This window comes from Schistocerca gregaria, chromosome X, assembly GCF_023897955.1.
Source record: "Schistocerca gregaria isolate iqSchGreg1 chromosome X, iqSchGreg1.2, whole genome shotgun sequence".
Taxonomy (NCBI): Eukaryota; Metazoa; Arthropoda; class Insecta; order Orthoptera; family Acrididae; genus Schistocerca; species Schistocerca gregaria.
Window position 1 is genome coordinate 29,457,610 of NC_064931.1, and position 19,515 is coordinate 29,477,124.

At 39.3% G+C, this 19,515-nt stretch overlaps 1 protein-coding gene across 4 annotated transcripts in view; it reads left to right on the top strand.

Annotated features, from left to right (window-relative positions):
* Window positions 1-19,515, top strand: part of LOC126299109 (uncharacterized) — a 372,168-nt gene that overhangs the window by 310,075 nt on the left and 42,578 nt on the right. For all 4 annotated transcript variants that reach the window (XM_049990789.1, XM_049990790.1, XM_049990787.1 and 1 more), the window contains one exon: window positions 18,502-18,614. In XM_049990789.1, coding sequence (XP_049846746.1) covers window positions 18,502-18,614 — 113 coding nt within the window. The remainder of the gene's footprint in view (window positions 1-18,501; window positions 18,615-19,515) is intronic.

Here is a 19,515-nt window from a genome sequence, read left to right on the forward strand (position 1 = left end):
CTGCCTGGCTGGCAGACAGCGCCGCATGTCGAGGATGCCCATAACTGTGCGGCGGCACTTTGAAAGATCGGCGAGTCACAACACTTTTCCCCCCTTTGAAGTTTTTGCACAGGTCTTGATGGAGGTGGCCTGTAGATTGCTAATGTCCATAGGTGTTGTTTGACTGGCCGTAAAGTCTCAGGGAGGAGGTTTCCCGTATGGATGGAAGTGTCCCCGATAACGGGTCGAGATAACAGGAAATGTGGGGGTCGAATCTGCTGGGGCCCCGTGCACCAATCTGCCCGTTGCGGCAAGTCCGGTTCTTATAACAGGAGACATGGGCGATGTGCTCGTGTCCGTAAGAGTAGGAGGTAAGTAGAGTTGCTCTGACAGATGATGTTCATCTGGTTCCTGCATGGGCACGTCTCCTGGTGGCATCAGTTCTTGTGCTGGCACCGATATGATGGTGAGAGGACTGCGTTGTGAGTAATGAGAGATTCCAGGATCCCGAGCATCAGGCAGAGCCGAAGGTGGTGTAGCGGCATCCAGAACAGGCGTTCCTGGCACACGAGGCCAAAGCTGGTCCGAATGACACACTGCAACACCCGTGTCCATCTGGATTTCATACATGCGTCAGCCACGGTATCATAAGATGCGGCCAGAACTCCATTTTGACTGCCTACCATATCCCCGTACCCATACAAGGTCGCTGGCAGTGAACCGGCCAAGCGAAGGCACCTGTGGCCGTGAGGTGGAAGGCTGCAGAAGATGAAGTAGCGTGTGCGACTGTCGGCCATGTAAGAGCTCAGCCGGGCTGTGGTCGCCCATGGGGGTGAAATGGTAAGAAGCCAGAAATTGGAGAAGCGCATCATCAGCAGTAGAAGAAGTCAGGAGTTTCCTCATCTGAGCCTTAAATGTGCAGACCAGTCGTTCAGCCTCACCATTTGACTGTGGATGGTGTGCATCCTCGTCGGGAAGTGATGTTGATGGATGAAACAAGGAAACAAGTGGTTTCTGATCCATACCAAGATGAAATTTGGATCCATCAAGAAAAACACCAAGCTTATAAAAAGCATAAATAATGGCCAAAGCTTCTTTTTCAATTTGAGAATACTTTTGTTGGGCATCCGTGAGCGTTTTGGAGGCATAAGCAATGGGTTGTTCAGAACCGTCAGAAAAACGGTCCGCAAGGACTGCACCAACCCCGTATTGAGAGGCATCCGTGCCAAGAACCAAATGTTGGTCAGGTCGATAAGTAGCTGTGGTGGTTTGTCAATTCAGTCTTGTGGAAATTTATAATTGCACAATACAATAAATTCTCCATACAACATTCTGTTACAAATTTCCCAGAAGGAGACACCTTGTACTACCATAAAATACAATATTTAGTTTTTGACAGGATTTTCATTGAGAGTCAGAGACAAATGTATTGCAGGTAGTATGTGCAGCTTTACTTCAGTGCATCATATAGGTCAACTGAACTGTAATGTCAAGAGATATGAATTCATAAAACTCATTCTAACTGCTGATGATCTTCATTTAGTGTCTATATCCATATTTTAGCAGTTCAGAGTTTTTAGTTAAACTATATTTTTCATAAATATGTTACGTTTCAGTAATGTTTCATTATAATATTTACATGGTGTTAGGGAGCTTAATGGGTAAATATGAGATTATAAATTAAAAGTTTACAGATTTACTCACCAGTTGATTCTACTTTTATATTTTATTTTTATTTATTTATTTTATAGACTTTCAATTTAGTGACTCTCACCTCCAGTAAATTCGTAGTTAAACCCCCTCCCTTCCAAATAGCTGATCTAGAGGGGCAGATGACAGCTTAGAAGATGGAAACGGCATATCAGGTCCCTAAGCAACATGACAAATATCACTAATTTTACTAATGTCATTCCTTTACAGCATATGTGGGGAACTGGAAGGGGGACAGAGGACTTATGTATTCATTTTCAAATTTGTTGTTTTCTAAATTGAGTTATCTCCATGTTAACAGTTATTTTCCAGTGAAAACTCTAAAACATTGTACCAGTACAGGCATCAGATAGTGCATGGATATTAAAAGTATGTTGCCACAGAATTAGTAAATGTCTAAGAAGAGTTCTATTGTATACAGGGATGAGTTACTTAAAGTAATAATAATTATTATAATAATTATGATAATGATAATAATAATAATAATAATAATAATAATAAAATTTTGGGATATACTGGAAATTAATACTTTCATGAAAATATTTATCACTGTTATAGATATTTCAAAGGAAAATAGTGTAGCTGAAGTGAGCAAACTTTGGAGTAGACATGAGGAACAGTATCACATACATTCAGTCAACAGCCACTGACTGCTTCTAACATAATAAAGAAGATAATTAAATCTGATAAAAGCAAAATCTCTCACTCATTTGATAATATTTGAGTAAAAATATTAGAAGATAAAGTACAGTAGTATTTGAGTAATGCAGTCATATATGGTATGACCTCATTACTAATTAGACAGAAATCTAGTATGGTGGCACAGTTGTACTGAACTCATATTCCAGAGAGGAGCTAAAATCCTTATCTGGTTATCAAGATTTAGATTTTCTGTTGCTTCCCTACATCACTTAAAATATGGTAATGGTTCTTTTCAAAAGAATAAATTCAGTCTTAGGCACTACCTCTAATGGCCCCGTTGTCAACAGGATATTAAGCCTTAATCTTCCTTCCTTCTAGACAGAGTGGAGTATGCTCCTAAAGATACATTACTATTTGGGCTGACAATAATAATTGTTCATTTCGTAAGTATGATTCAGAGTCATCACTGTTTTTTATTACTAACTTTCTTCCTTTCAACTTACAAGGCACATAGGAAAATATTTAAACAGTAAAACATCACCAGTCAGGATTATCTGTGATTTTTTAAACATTTTTAATTCAAATAACTTTCTTTGAAAAAGTAAAGTTGTACAAAACTGAAAGTGCAGTTACTAATTTAGTTTCCACATTTGTCCAATAAGAAACAGAGACTCATGATATGCAGTTTCTTCAGATTCATAAGCATTCACAATACATAAATCGTCTTGTCATGAAGGGTGCACGCTGTCACCAGTACTGTACAGGATCTAATAATGTGCTTACTTTGGTATTTTTTTAAAATTATTTTTTATGTGAAATGACTACAATCTGATATGACAAGAGAAAGATAGACTTCATGATTGAATAACAGTAACTGAGTCCCTAAGAGGTATTACTGCTCAGTTTACAAATGAACTTTGATAAAATACAGGGCTTGCAAGCCTTGTGTAATTTCATCAATAAATACAGAACACCATGGAAATTTCACAGTAAAAAGAGAATGTTCAAAATTTGTGTTTGTGCATATTGATAAGAAATGGAATTAGAAACTTTGTTATGGTCCATTCATTCACATGTCATATTCCATAAACTCTACAATGAAGGAGAGGCTTCAAAGTTAAATTGGTCTTCAGCAAGCAGAATCAGTGACAACAGGCTACTGCCATGATTTATGTCAACAAATTATGACTAGTGGTCATCTACTTACACTCATAATTATGAGAGTAACATCTGGATTACTTTTTATATGTATGCACATGTAGGAGGAGAAAAACTACGTTGAAAAACCCACTGCTTCTCCTCTTAAACAATTCAGCTGCTATTTTTTTCTAATTTCAAATAAAACATTTGCAAGACTTTACACAGAGCAGTATTGCTGTTTATAAACTGGTAACTTCACTTTCTATTTAATACACACACATCAGAGTCCAAATATTCTTATAAACTGTTATTGTAGCAGCTAATAACACAATATTCTTACCACACACTTCTGTAGTATAAATACTTTTTCGACATTAACTGCATCACACTAGAAGATTATGTCATATGGAAGTATTGAGTGAAAGTATGCTAACAATCCTATCTGCAGGTCACCACAATGAGAGAAATTTCTAAGTATGAAGCAGGCAGAGCTGTGTGTTTAGTTAACTTATCCATGTGTGTTACCACCTCAGTTTATTATCCATTTGGATGCCTTGAGACTTCCCACATGAAGCTTCATTGTGTGTGTGTGTGTGTGTGTGTGTGTGTGTGTGTGTGTGAGAGAGAGAGAGAGAGAGAGAGAGAGAGAGAGAGAGAGAGAGAGAGAGACAACTGATAACTGATTTCTTCTTCTGGTACCTGTAAGTTATTTTTGTTTGTCTGGAACTGCATTATATGAGCCTCTGTACAGTTAAGGGTAAAGCTATTTTCTGCAAACCAGTTGTAAGCCCATTCCACTATTTTCCTGGCTCTGTCTGCTAGGGATTTGTTTGGGCCCTTCATCAGTAAACATTACAGTTTTTGAAGATTCCTCCAATATCTCAGGTAAATCAGTTATGTAGGGTGAGTGCAGGAGTGACCCAAGCACCAAACTTGTGGTACACTGAATTTAATGTTTCCTCACTCCAAATTTAGTCTTCTTACTGTAATATCATTTTAATGCAGGTCTTTGTTATCTGTTGTTAGTTTCCCTAGTAGTGTTTTATGATTACACTATCAAAGGTCTCAACAAAATGACAAAAATGTCAGCAGGGCTGTTTTTCTGAGTTCATGAAATCATGTTTTGTTTTCTCAGTATATAGAAAGGTGATTCAGTATTTTCTTGTAAGTTATCTATGGAAATATTTTTGAGAATAAGGGAATGCAGGAGGAGGGTCTATAATTACCAGTCATTTGCTTAGCTTGCTTAGCTGCATTTTTGTAAATGAGTATTATTAGTGCATGCTCCAGTTATTCAGCTAATACACCTTGACCTATTGACTCAGTACAAAGGTTTCTCGAGGGATGGGGGTTCGAGTGGAGTACTACCGAGTCACTATAGGATTTTAGTACTTTGGTTCAGATACCATCACAGCCAGAGGAATTACTGTTTTTCTGTGGCCTAATCATTTTTTGTGAGTTTTGTAAGAGTTAATTTAGCAGAACTGATGTCTTGTGGTGGGGTATGAAATGCCTGTCTGAGTACGAGGGTTACCCAGAAAGTAATGCACCATTTTTTTTTCTTCAACAATTCTTTATTGAACATAATGAGAATTAGACACATGAAAGACTGGTGTTTTATCTGCACACCCATTTTTTCCATGTAATCTCCATCCTGTTCTGTGGCCTTCCTCCAGCATGAAACAAGGGCACATATGCTGTGTCGGTACCATTCTTTGTCTTGATGGCAGAGCCACTGCTTCACTGTGTGAATCATCTTCTCATTGTCCTCAAAATGTCTTCCACAAATGGCATCCTTTAATGACCCAAATGAGTGGAATTCTGAGGGGACTAGGTCAGGGCTGTCAGGTGTGACATCCATGGATAGTCTCCCTGATGGCTACAAATTGTGGAACTCCACCGAACCACCACCTGATGACCTCACCCTCTGTGCCCAGCCACTATCTGTTCTTCTGTCAACAGAAGATGCTCTGTAGGCTTTGCACAAACGTTTGTGAATATTCCCCACAGTTTCTGTCTCTGCAGTGAGGAATCCAATGACGGCACGTTGCTTGTAACGTACGTCACATACAGACACCATTTTGAAACTGTTGTGCAGCTATGCTATCTGTTGGAAGGGACAGAAACTAGTCATGCTCACTCAGGAGACTTCAAATAATACATACGTAACATTTCACGTTGTTTCTGGCTGAGAAAAAAAAAGTGGTGCATTACTTTCTGGGAAACCCTCACAAATTGAATAGATCTGCTTTCAATGGTACATTTTTTATCCCTAGAAAGAATTCATTGAATTTAATGGCCAATTATTTGCATTTAATATACTTTCTCTTGCTGCTAGTGTTATCTGGAAGTTGAGTATCATTTGCGTTATTAACTTTGTTAGCTTCATGCATAACATTATTTCTGATTGCCTTTCATTAGTTACTGGGCTTTTTAAATTTTTTGTACATATTACATGGTTTTTGCCTTTCTGGTGACAGAGCATCTAACTTTGCAGTACTGAGTGTAGTGCATTTTTAAATCTTAATTAGACCATACCTTTGCAATAAATCTCTTTGCTCTTAGAAAAAGATATTTCGAGGCCAGATGTAGGCACCCTTTCTCTTGACTTCCAGTTCATGGCCCACTGTAAAGGAAAACTTAATTCTTAGTATTGTAAGAATATATTTTTTAGTGCAGCATTAAACTTCTCATTTACTGTGTGTCCTCGGTAAACTTCTTCACTTTGTTAATCCTGTAAATTATTTCTGAACAGCGTAACTGGTTCAACATTTATGATTCTGTCAACTTGTACTTTTCCCTTATTAGCTAAACCTGACAGATGGGGATGCCTTATTGCTCCCATATGACCACCATGATCAAATAAATCATTTATTATAGGTCTGATATCTATTTCATGAGACACACTTTGATTTAGAAATAAATTGCCAATCACTGTTGTGTCACGTCATTGTATTCTTGTTTGGAATCTTACTGTGCAGAACAATCCAAAGCTGGACAACAATAAGTCTAAGTGCCTGAGGTCTTGATCATTAGTGTAGTATTGAAATCTGCACATACATTGAATTCCTATTCATAGAAGAAGTAGACTCAGTCAAATTCTTAAGTTTAAACGTAGAGAAAAATTTGAGCTGGCAGGCACACATTGAATACCTAGCAAACAAACTGAACAGCTTTGCATTTGCAATGCAAATATTATCAACTGCAATTGACATGGCCACATGAAAGGTAGCATATACAAGCTACTTTGAATCCATTATTAGGTATGGTATTGTTTTTGGGGTAACTCAACAAATATAGTGTGGATACTGAAAATACAGGAAAAAATCATTCGAAATATGTGTACTGCAAATCACAGAGAACCATGTCAACCATTATTTAGAAAACTTAAAATATTAACTTTACCATCCCTATACATATATGAAATTATTATATTTTTGTACACCAGACATGAATTATTTGAGGGAAACCGTTCGTCCATTCACATGATATGGAAACATAGAAAATTTTATGCTCCCCTCCCACCACCTCAGATTGTATACCCAGAGACCTCAATACATGGGAGTGAAAATTTGTAACAAATTAAAAGGCAACAAATTGATGTAAATGAATTTAGGTTCACTTAAAAGAAAGCTATATGAGGTACTGACACTGAAGTGTTATTACTCAATGGATGAATTCATGCAGGACAAACTTGAAATTTGAGATGGATACAATATGTTACATATTCCAAGAAATATCCTTATAGTGTTCTTATTTATTGTGGTGCTCTTATTTGTTAATGTAAAAATCATTGTAGGTTTTTATAAATTTTTGACATGTCTCCTGTACACAAACCAAATGGATTGCAACTGTACATCATGAGATGAATAAAACACAATTCACAAAAAATTTCTAGTAGGTCTTGTTACTATCATCATTGACTGCTCTGTGAAGTTTAAAACATTCATTGTTGGTGGACTGTACTCTATCAGAACTGCTATATTATATCTTTCCAAGTCTATTACTAAGGCACACACTCAAACAGCTGTATTGGTCTAGGTCTATGGCCTTGAATTAATTCCATCTTTTGTGTGTGTAATCACTCCCCCTTTCATTATACCGGGTGATTCTGTGATCGTATTACAAACATTCAGGGATGATGAAGAAGTATAAGTGTATCAATTTGAGAAAAGGGACCCTGGCCATAAATGGCCAAGTTGAAAGTTACAAGCAAAAATTGTTCCAATACCTCTGACTGTGGATCTCTTCAACTGCAAGCTCTTTGCTTTCCATAGTTTGGGAGGAGGTAGTATGGACCAAGAAAAGAAGATGCATCAGATGAATTCACAATTGCAATTAATGACTACCATCAGCTGTAGAATGGAATGATGACAGTGAAAATTTGTGCTGGATCGGGACTCGAATCCAGATTTCCCACTTATCGCAAGCAGTCACCTTACCCTTTGGCTATCCACAGATGGACAGCCAAATCCAGGTTCAAGTACCAGTCTGGCACGAATTTTCACTGTCATCATTCCATTCTACAGCTGATGGTAGTCATTCACAATTGCAAATTCATCTGATGTGTTTCATAATGTGCATGCATAGCCAAATGGTAAGGCGACTGCTCACAATACGAAGGACTCTGGCTTTGATTCCCGGTCCAGCACAAATTTTCATTGTCGCCATTCCATTCTATAGCCGATGGTGGTCATTATTCCCAATTGTGAATTCATCTGATATGTTTCATAAGGGCTGTGGTCGGTGCAGTGCATCGTCATCAGAATAAAACAGGCACTGCACTATTGTAAGAAAAGAAGAAATGTTTAGTAAACATGGCCTCTAAAATGCATAATTTAATAGCTATGAGCCCTTGTTCATCTTTGCTACTTAACAAGTCCACTACCATGGAATCACTCTGTATTATGACTACAATAATACATCTATATAAATGCTTTTAGATTTTTCAGTTTCCTACTGTGATACAAGAAGCTCATCTTCCTTATATAACAAGGTTCTTATGCTACAATGTGAAAGTCAAAATGTATTATGAATGTCACTCTTCCAGCTGTCCAAATTATAATTTTTTATTTTCCCTCTGATTGTTGCAACTGTATCTGTTGTTATTTGTCAGTTCTGGCTTTCAGAAACATTAACCCTAAAAAGGCCAAGTGAAAATATTGGAAATCTCAGGGATTGGGCACATAGTGCCCTGTTAATGACTCCAGAATCTCACAATTTATACATTTGACAGAATACTCCATCCAGGGCTTGTCATATTGCTCCAAGAGTGATACAATTTTCACAGTAGCGTGTGGAGCATTTTCATGTTCCTGGTACCATTCTCAGTTGCATAATGAAGGTTATGATCCAACTTGTTCCCTGTACTTCAATAATCACTAAATAATCCTAATTAAGAAATTTTCCCAGAGAGCCTAAATCACAGGTGTGCTTGTCTGGGAATGCTAATTACCTGATATTTCTTACCCAACAAGTTATGTATTAGGTTCAAACATTTTCAGCCCATGATTATCCCCAGCAGAAGGCTTTTTAGTGCTCGAATTTCTATTAATCTTAACCTGCAATTTTTTTCCTCTCTTGTCAGTGCATTCCTGGACTTCTGTGTCTGTCTGCACACTTTCGCCTATAGTCTGCAGAACAGTGAAGCTGTTGCAGATGTCTAGACTAAAGCTAACAGACTTGCAGTATCTTTTGAACCTCTTGCCTGATTTGGCAGATTTGACAACAGTCTAATCATCTATCCTGTTCGTCACCTTACTGCTGCCACAAGTCACTCTTAACTATTTTCATTCAGCCTGTGCTACTGTCAGATCAGCTTTGAATTTGAAGATCAACTGCTCCTTCTTCATAATCATGCAGTGATAGGTACAACTACTGCAGTGCCAAAAGCTTGTCACGTCTCCATCCAAACCTGTTGCTCCTCAGTGTCTGACATGAAAAATGTGTAAGCTTTCTTCACCCTGATAAGCATTTTTCACAGCTTTGTGGCAGTTTGCACTCTTGCCCGTTCTGATAACATTTTTTAGGCTTGACAGATTAGTGATTGCTAAAAAATTTATAATTTCACGACTTTTTATTGTTTTATTTAATGAGAAACAACTGACTTATTACATTTATTTTTTGGAAGAAACATGTGTATGTGATAGCTTATACAGAAGTAACATACATCAAAACAATTAGTTATTTTCATCCTCTGCTCATAACTACTCTCTAAAAAAAATATTAACTCTTATTTACTACAGTATTTAAATTTTTTGTCATTGTAACAAAGTTAATAGCAATATTTGACACTTAATTTCTGTAAACTTTCATATGCTAATACTTATACAGCTGCATATGCACTAAAATTAAACTTCTAACTAGCTATTATATCTACAGCAGGTTGAGACTACTAAAATTATCAAATTTGTCAGCACTGGAACATCTCAACCATCTATTCAGTGTCAGTGTTACCATCGACTTCTGAAATGAATAAGTTCAACAATTGACAGCTTGTGTATGGTAACTGATTTTAGTAATGAAAATAAAAAATGTGCTTAACTTTTTATTTTTCATCCATTTTCCCAAGTCTATTACTGAGATACAGCACTCAAAGAGCTGTACTGGTTTAGGCCTATGGCCTTGAATTAATTGTATGTGTAATCACTCCCACTTTCATTATACCAAGTGATTCTGTGATCGTGTTACAGACAACCAGGGATGATGATGTATAAATGCATCAATTTGAGGAAAGGGACCCTGGTCATAAATGGCCAAGCTGAAAGTTATAAGCAAAAATTGTTCCAATACCTCTGACTATGGATCTCTTCTACTGCAAGTTACTGATACCCATTATGGCTCTTATGCAGATTGTATGGTGTGTGATGCAATTACCTGTTTAGCTCCAGACAATGGAGTGCACCAGAAGGCTTTACTCTGTGAAAAACCCCTGTTGGCAGAAGTTTTGCAAATAGCACAATCTTTTGAAGTTTTTCGAACAGCAGGTGGCCAAATTGAAGCATGGGGCAATGTGGCAAAGTGTCACAAAATCTGCCCTCTTGGATGACAGAGAGCTTGCACAAGCAAGTGGCAGTGGCTGCGGTAAACATACAGGCCTAGCACTCAGCAAACCAAGACCAGCCCAAGCATCCGCGACTGCCACAGTGCCAACATCAGTATTAGCAATCTCTGTTTCCGGCATGTCCTAAGAGCTGGGCTACTTGTTATGCATGCCAGAAGAAAGGCCACATTACCTCTGTGTGTCATTTGCTGAAGGTTGCTCAGGACACGGACATGATCATAAAATGTGTGAATCCAATTCTTGTGACTTCTTCCAGGTTGTTTATTGAGTTAAGTGTTTTTTGCCAAGTGCTCCAGCTTCAGGTCAACACAGATGGTGCAGCAATGTTATTGATTAGGTTCATTGCTGTTGCAATCAGTCCTGTGTAAGCTGATCAGTTATAACAAACAGAACATTGCATGGTTGGGATTCCTCGTGATGACTGGGTGTTGTGTGATGTCCTTAGGTTAGTTAGGTTTAAGTAGTTCTAAGTTCTAGGGGACTGATGACCATAGATGTTCAGTCCCATAGTGCTGAGAGCAATTTGAACCATTTTGAACCACAGTTGGGACAATTTAGGGCATCTACCTCTTACAAGTCAGTGGTTTGTTCCATGCTGGTGTTCACCTTGTGTCCAATCAGGTACTGTATTCTCAATTGGAAACACTGTGTGAGGATTTTTCACAACTATTTTCAGAATGTGCAGGCTGTGCTGCAAATTTTTATGCTCATATATCTTTGAAATCTATGGCTTTGCCCATTTTTGTCATGTGCAGCCTATCCTGTCACCCTGAAGATCAAGTGAGTGCAGAATTGGATGGACTTCAATCTCAAGAGGTGGTGCAACCTGTTATTGCTAGTGAATGGTATCTCTGCTGCTTGCAGTTCAGAAGCTGTCGGGGAAACTTCACCTCTGTGACAACTTGAGTACTATTGTCAACATGCAGACAATCATACCATGAGGAACTGTTGCTGAAAATGATAATAGGCCAATACTTTTCTAAAACTGATTTGTCTGATGAATATCTGCAGGTTCCTGTGGATGAAGAGTCTCAGTGAACTCTGGTTCTGAATACTTCTATTTGTCTCTATCAATATTTCCTCCTTCCTTTTGGTGTGGCTATTTCCCATTGATGGTTAGAGCAATTGACAATGTCTGTCCTGGGTTGCATTAATTATCTGGATGAAATTTTTGTCATCGGCTCCTCCACAGCCAATCACTTGACAAATCTACACACTTTGTTTCCTGTCTTACAATCTGCAAGCTTAAGATATAACCTCACACAATCTTATTTTTCCAACCTCACTCGATGGGGTTTGCCCTCTGCTCGACCAAATCTCCACTGTTATGTCTATGCCTTGCCCCTTGTCCATGAAGGAGCTTCAGGCCTTCCTAGGGAAGATAACATACTACCATAAATTCTAGCCGGAGGTGGCCACATTGGCCCGCTCATTGCATTAATTGTTATGCAAGAATGTCATTTTTGTTGGAGCTCAGACTGAAAATGTGCTTTTGAAATTTTGAAACCCAAAATACTCTCAGCCTCTTGTTTAGCTACGTTCTCTCAGGACCAGCACAAAGTTTTGGTGACTGATGCCTCACAGTATGGCCTTCGTGGAATCCTAGCGCACCAATATGTGGACAGCTCTGAACGACCTGTTGCTTTCACCTCTAAACCTCTCACTCTGGCCCAGGTGTGTTACTCTCAGGAGTAAAAAGAAGCTCTTGCTGTAGTCTATGCTCTCCAGAAATTTCATGGTTTTTTGTATGGCTCCATGTTTCACTTGATTACTGATCATAACCCCTTGGATTCCTTTTTTAATCCTCACACTTCCTTACCTGAAAAGGCACCACACCACCTACAACACTGGGCGTTGTTCTCATATTGCTACAAACAATTTTTGACCTGTGTTTAAACATGCCAATGTGGACACTTTATCCACTTTCCTGTGGGTCCTGATCCTGATAGTGATCATGAAGAATTGCTTTGCTTCCATCTTGATATTTAAATGCAGGCCACAGTCGAGCGTTTTCCAATTGCGAATTAGCGCATAGCAGTTGCTGTTACCGCCAACCCAGTTCTACACAAGGTGGTTCGGTTTGCTCAACAGGACTGGCCAGATAAACCACTGGGTTGGGCTTTGGACCCACTGTGCAACTATTTTTCCTTACAGTATCACCTTTCTGTTTTTGATTGTATTTGCTGTTGTCCACGGAAGACTTCTCTCCCAGAGTTCTCATTTCCAGCACATTATGGCATGAGTTCTAAAGCTTTCTCTCCAAGGGCCATTGGTGAGTTTCACACACTAAATTTTTAGCTAGTAGGCATGTTTTTTGGCCAGGGACTGATGGTGAAATTATTCATTTTGTCACGGTTTGTAAGCAGTGTGTCCAACAAGAGGCAACCCCAGGGCATCTCTGTCCCCTGGCCCTTGCTAGTGTGGAGCACCAGCCATGGGAATACATTCATGTACACTTTGTGGACCCTTCTTGAATTCCTATTGGCAGTTGGTTGTAAATGGACTTTTACAGTTTCCGAACATTCTCTGGTGTGCATGAATATCAGCTGAGATCATAATTCAAATGCTTTTGAGGATCTTTTGTATTGAGGGGTTGCCTTGTACCTTAGTTTCTGACAATGGGCCTCAGTTCATTTCTCACACCTCTCAATTGTTTCATTTCCGTCATGGCATTCATCATGTTACAGCTCTGCCATTCTACCCTCAATCAGATGGCGAAGTAGAATGACTAATGCGTACGTAGTCGATTCTTTCCTGGACGATGTCCTTTTCCATTTTCTGAGCACCTATCACTTAACACCCATGGAGGAGCAGAGCGCGGCTGAGATGCTTCACAGTCAGCAGCCATGCACGCTCCTCCACCTTCTGTGCCATGTGCTGCACCTGCCACAACTGGGATCAACTGGTCGCTTTGCACTGGGATCGGCAGTGTGAGTGCAAGGGTTTGGTTGCTGGCCCAGGTGGATACTGACCACTGTTGCCTGCTGCTGGGGATATTGTCTTTGTAATGTCTGTAAGGCCAATGGGCTGGTGGCACACCATTTTGATCAGTTGTGACCCTGCTCTCCAGAAGCTACCAGTTCATGGGTGTGGCCCTAGTTGCCACAGCCCACCCACCTGCCCTCCACCTTGAGCCCATCATTGTCTGCTGTGGAGGCACCCCCATCCCATTGGCTGCCTCCTCCATGTGCAGTGCCCTTGGGTTCCAGCTTCCCAGCACCACCAGGTGCAGGTCTGCCTCCAGCCTAGCATCCATTACTGCAACCTGCTGTTCCGGCAGGCCGTCTCCACTGGCCCCCTCACCATTATCACCTCAGCCATCATCACTGGTGGGTCCAGCCACATCTTCTCTGCACTGTGACCTGCCTGTGGATGACAACACAGATATGGTGACGGCACCCTCCTCCCCAGTGCTGTCGTTGGATGCAGTACAGACCCATCTCCCTTAGGCATGCCCACGTCTCCACACGTTCCAGCCCTCTGCTCCAGTGCCCACCTGACATGGCATCCTATCCCTGCCACTGGCTGCTGCCACTCTGGATCAAATTGTGTCTCTCTTGTTGGGCTGCCAGTGTCTCCTCCATCACCTGGGTGCCCTCTTCACATGAGGGAGATGTGTGCTGTATCCTCCTATTAGAGCATGTGAGTGTGAATGCACCAAGTTTAGTATTGCCATGTGTGTGTGCTTAAGTCAACTGCCAATTGCATCAGTGCACCCAATCACTTGAGGCCACCTGTAAGAAGTGTGTACATGGCACAGTCTCTGGCTGTGTCATCTACTGGCAACTCACACCTATATGCTTGCAGTACAGCACTGACTCCTGCTATGTTCTTTTAGTTTGTATCACTCACATGAGTTGTTCTGCGTATCACTTGAGTTACACCTTCAGTATGGTTCTTTTGTCTTGGTACATGTTGAGTCATGCGAGGCTTATTTCCATTATTGTTCAGAAGTATATGAATAAAGCCGTGTTGGTATACTTGGATCAGTTTTGTTTATTACTTGATTACTACAATACTGAACCATGAAGTTACCATTTCATAAAAACTTGTGCAGTATTGGATTAAAACTATTGTGGATAACTGTTTAAAAAACTCTCTGATAAATTTGTTCTCATATAAAAATAGTCACTAAAGTGATATGTGTATAACAAAATGCATTGCATGACACTTTCTGCACAGAGAGAGAAAGCAAACACTTCCTCTATGTCTCCTCCACACTCGATATGCCCCAGCTCCTTAATCTCCTGGCAATATACTCTCTCAACAAATTTATATTAATGGGGTTTCCCATGCTTTGCTTAGTGGTAACATGCTTACCTACCATGCAGCAGACCCAGGTTCAATTCCTGGCTGGGTTGGAGATTTTCTCCACCGGTGGACTGGGTGTTGTGTTGTCATCATGATCATATCATAATCATCAACACACAAGTTGTCCAGTATGGTGTCACTTGAAATAAGACTTGCATCCAGCAGCTGAACTTCCCCAGATGGAGCCTCCTGGTCAGCAATTCCACATGATCATTTCATTTCTTTCTCTGTTTTTTTTCCATTCATGAGGCTCTACTAGATTCAATTACTGTAATATTTGTTGTGATTCCTTTGTGTCACCCACAATGAAGACTGCAATAGCAATTAATGATCATAGTGTATCCCTAAAGTGGTGGCAATAAACACTTGTGGCAGAATGACACCGCTGACTGGCATATCATGAGGTAGACTCATATCCACCACCTACCTTATAAGCTGCACATCACTCTAAGAGTTACTTACAATTTGGGAACATTAATGTGGATAATTATAACATTTGTAATTTAAAGAAAAAACATTCAAAGCTCATAGCTTAATGAGGTACAAAATGGGGAAAGTTATGCAGACATTAAATTCTTTGACTGCTTTTATAAATAATTAACACTAGAACAGTGAAAAGGGTCAAAAGACTTTCAGCTTTTATTTCTGCAATAACTAATTCAATTTTAATGTCTTCCCACCAAACTTCATGACTTTTCTTCATTATTTATACTCTTGACAGTGTATTGAAATTTTCTGAATGTTCACTGTTTCATGCAAATTTCATGAAGTATCTATAGACCAGTGGGAAGGGTCAATTGACCCCTGTCTAACTCCATTTTAGAATATCAGGGTTGTGATAATTACAAAGAAACTTGCATTGAATTTTGCTTTGGTCAACAATCAATGCCTAGAATGATGATTTACAGTTTTTCAGAATGGTTCCAATCTGCGGACATATCTACATAAATTTTCAGTCACATTTCATATGTTCCTGTTGTTCCTCACCTTATCAGCTAGATTGGTTTTTATGTTGCACTACTGTGGTCTTTTGCTAGTAAAATGATTTATTATATTTTGGAGAATTCATATATTGGTAGCTTTCTGTCGGAGACAACAGTGATAAATATTTAAAGATTGATGAGGAATTACCATCAGCAGATGTCTCCCCATCTCAGTTGTTTCGACAAAAGTCTTGGGAGTCAACTGGAGGAGCTGTGAAGATGGCAGCTAGAGATGGAATGGAATTTAAGCTCACTAACATGCTATCACCGGGAAGAAAGGGTGCTTCAGATGTCCTGAAGGAGTGAGCATATTTAGAAATATGAAATGACTTTGGAATCCCTTGTTGACAGCACTCACAACATTGTGTGAGTAAAGAGCTAGTTATGTTTCACAAGAATGATGTTTTCTAGATCAGTGTTGACTGTGTGTCAACAGTTCATTCTCTCTGACGTAATTCATAATGTTTGAACACAATATACGTTTCAAAATCCTGCTGCATATCAATGTTAATGATATGGGCCTGTAATATAGTGGATTACTCCTATTGCCTTTCTTGAATATTGGTATGATTCCCTGTTGTTGTTGAGCACTACCAGCTGCTTGTATAGCCACCAAATTCATGAAAACTAAGTGAGGTGGCAATCTATGGAGGTGTGGGTGCCACAGATGAAAGTCAGTTACCAAGGTGACAGGAAATCTCATCGATGTCACCATCAAAGACCAACCAATCTGGGCACTAGCTGACTCAGTTAATTCTTTTTCTGTAGTGTCAAATGCTTATCATAGCCACCCAGAGAATATTATGTTCCATGATATGAAAGTGATTCTGCTGAAGTCTGTGAATCATAAATATTCCAACCAATAGGAAGCAGAATGTAGTCATGACGTTATTCTTGGATGTGACTTCTTCCAGGCATCACAAGCAACCATAGACTGTGGAAGACAAAAGCTCACAGCATTGCTTCCTCTCCTAGAGAAGTAGTTGCCCATTGAGTCAGAAGTCCTCATTGCAGCTGACTACAGAACCCTGGATCTAGATCTTTTCAGTGGTCCTCTTTATGACAGCACTGGCAAGTCTTCACATTCTAGTCATGTTGTTACATCCTATTCACTATGATGGGCAACAAGAGTTGAAGCTTTATGACTGTCATGTAGGTCTTCAGTTTCCTTGAACCTCCCTTCTCCTCTGCAAAACAGAGCCCAAGTGGCATCTTGTTGTTGTGGTCTTCAGTCCAGAGACTGGTTTGATGCAGCCCTCCATACTACTCTATCCTATGCAAGCTTCTTCATCTCCCAGTACGTGCTGCAACCTACATCCTTCTGAATCTGCGTAGGGTATTCATCTCTTCGTCTCCCTCTACAATTTTTACCCTCCGCACTGCCCTCCAATACTAAATTGGTGATCCCTTGACGCCTCAGAATATGTCCTACCAACTGATCCCTTCTTCTAGTCAAGTTGTGCCACAAATTTCTCTTCTCCCCAATTATGTTCGATACCTCCTCATTATTTATGTGATCCACTCATCTAATCTTCAGCATTCTTCTGTAGCACCACATTTCGAAAGCTTCTATTCTCTTCTTGTCCAAACTATTTATTGTCCATGTTTCACTTCCATACATGGCTACACTCCATACAAATACTTTCATAAATGACTTCCTGACACTTAAATCTATACTCGATGTTAACAAATTTCTCTTCTTCAGAAATGCTTTCCTTGCCATTGCCAGTCTACATTTTATACCCTCTGTACTTCAACCATCATCAGCTATTTTGCTCCCCAAATAGCAAAACTCCTCTACTACTTTAAGTGTCTCATTTCTTAATCTAATTGCCTCAGCATCACCTGACTTAATTCGACTACATTTCATTATCCTCACTTTGCTTTTGTTGATATTCATCTTATATCCTCCTTTCAAGACACTGCCCATTCTGTTCAACTGCTACTCACCATATAGCAGAGATGCTGGGTCACAGATAGGCCTCACAATTAAAGCTTTTGGCCATTGGCCTTCATCAGCACTACACACACACACACACACACACACACACACACACACACACACACACACACAAACGCGCGCGCGCGCGCAACCCCCCCCCCCCCCCCCACACACACACACACGTGTATCTAGTGTTGATGAGGGTCGATGGCTGAAAGCTTTCTTTTTGTTCTGCCTATCTGCGACTCAGCATCTCTACTATATGGTGTGTAGCAGCTTTCCTTCTCATAATAATATTGCTCGGAATGATATAAATAAAATAATGTAAGTCTGGTAATTGTTACCTCCCATATACTCTAGTCTTAGCAAGTTAAAAAATGTACAAATGAACATTAGAAAATACAGGGAGGCATTATTGTCTAAGTTCGAACAGTTGACATTTGACAGTAGGCTGTAACGAATGCATTGTGTTATCCATTCAGGTGGTCCTATATTTTCAAGATTAGGCCTATCAATATGAGTAAGACATATATTTGAAGGCTTTTGATACTAATATTGATTTGTTTTTGTGGCAATATTTGTTTTTTAACTGTAATAAATAAGAATGTTATAGTTTTAACAAATTGTGTGTGTGTTTACTCTGCCAAGTATATTTGCAGACTTGTTTCTCATTCTATAGTTCCACCAAAATGTATGCATGATGCTACTTCAGTTAATAAATTTTATTTCAGATTGAACTCACACCAGTTGATTTTTTAAGCAAAGTAATTGTAAACATGACTCAGGAAATTCATTCTCTGGGAAAAGTCTTCAATCTTATCAACACTAAAACAATGGACAGCAGGTAACTATTTCGTTTTCATGTAACTACCAGCAGTCATAAGTGTTGCAGCATAAAGTATTTTGTAGAAAAAAGCTCAAGAGATATTCTCCCAAAACAGCTTTTTTTTTTTACTCAGCAGCTATCATGTCAAACAAAATTTGGTAGCCTGCAATCTAGATATGGACAGCAACTTAGCATTTCTAAGGAAACATTTTCAAGTAGTAGGTTATTCTCTATGTATGTGAAGTATATGGTAATATATTTTTTCTATCTATCATTCTTTAAATACAAACTACAACGTACCCTTTGTTTGTATTTTCAGGTAGTTTCCAAGCCACTAACATCTGGAATTAATTTTAAAAGAAGTTTTATTTGTTTCTTGCCAGTTGAGTGCCCTTCAATTCAACACAAACATTTTTACTTTTGGCTGATGTACTGTTAAAGCATGAGTGCTACTTATGCACAGAAAATATTATTTTTATTTTTTGTTTTAACTTTGTGAGTCAAAATTTGATCTTCAGGTTTTGAGAAACGAAAACTTAAATTTATCACATCCACTCACCTATGGTAGCCTCTGAATGCCCTTTTTCTGAGCCCTATGTAAAGAAACTGAAAGAGAATGCTTCTGGGTTATTAGTAAATTAGAGGCAAAATAGAAAGGTCATTTTTTATCCACTTAAGGCTCATCATCAAATGGTGGGCATGACAAAGAGTTACAGTGTTTACAGACACACAGACAGGAACTTGTGGGACACATCCAAGTTCATTTTCACCTTTTATTGAACCTAGGACACTATTCAATCCCTGGAGAAACAGCTCAATTTACCGCCAGTAATATTTCCAGTAAAGCACTGAAATTTGTTATTACTCTAGAGGTGTTATCATCAACTGCAGATATAATTAACTGTTATTCCAGTCTCTG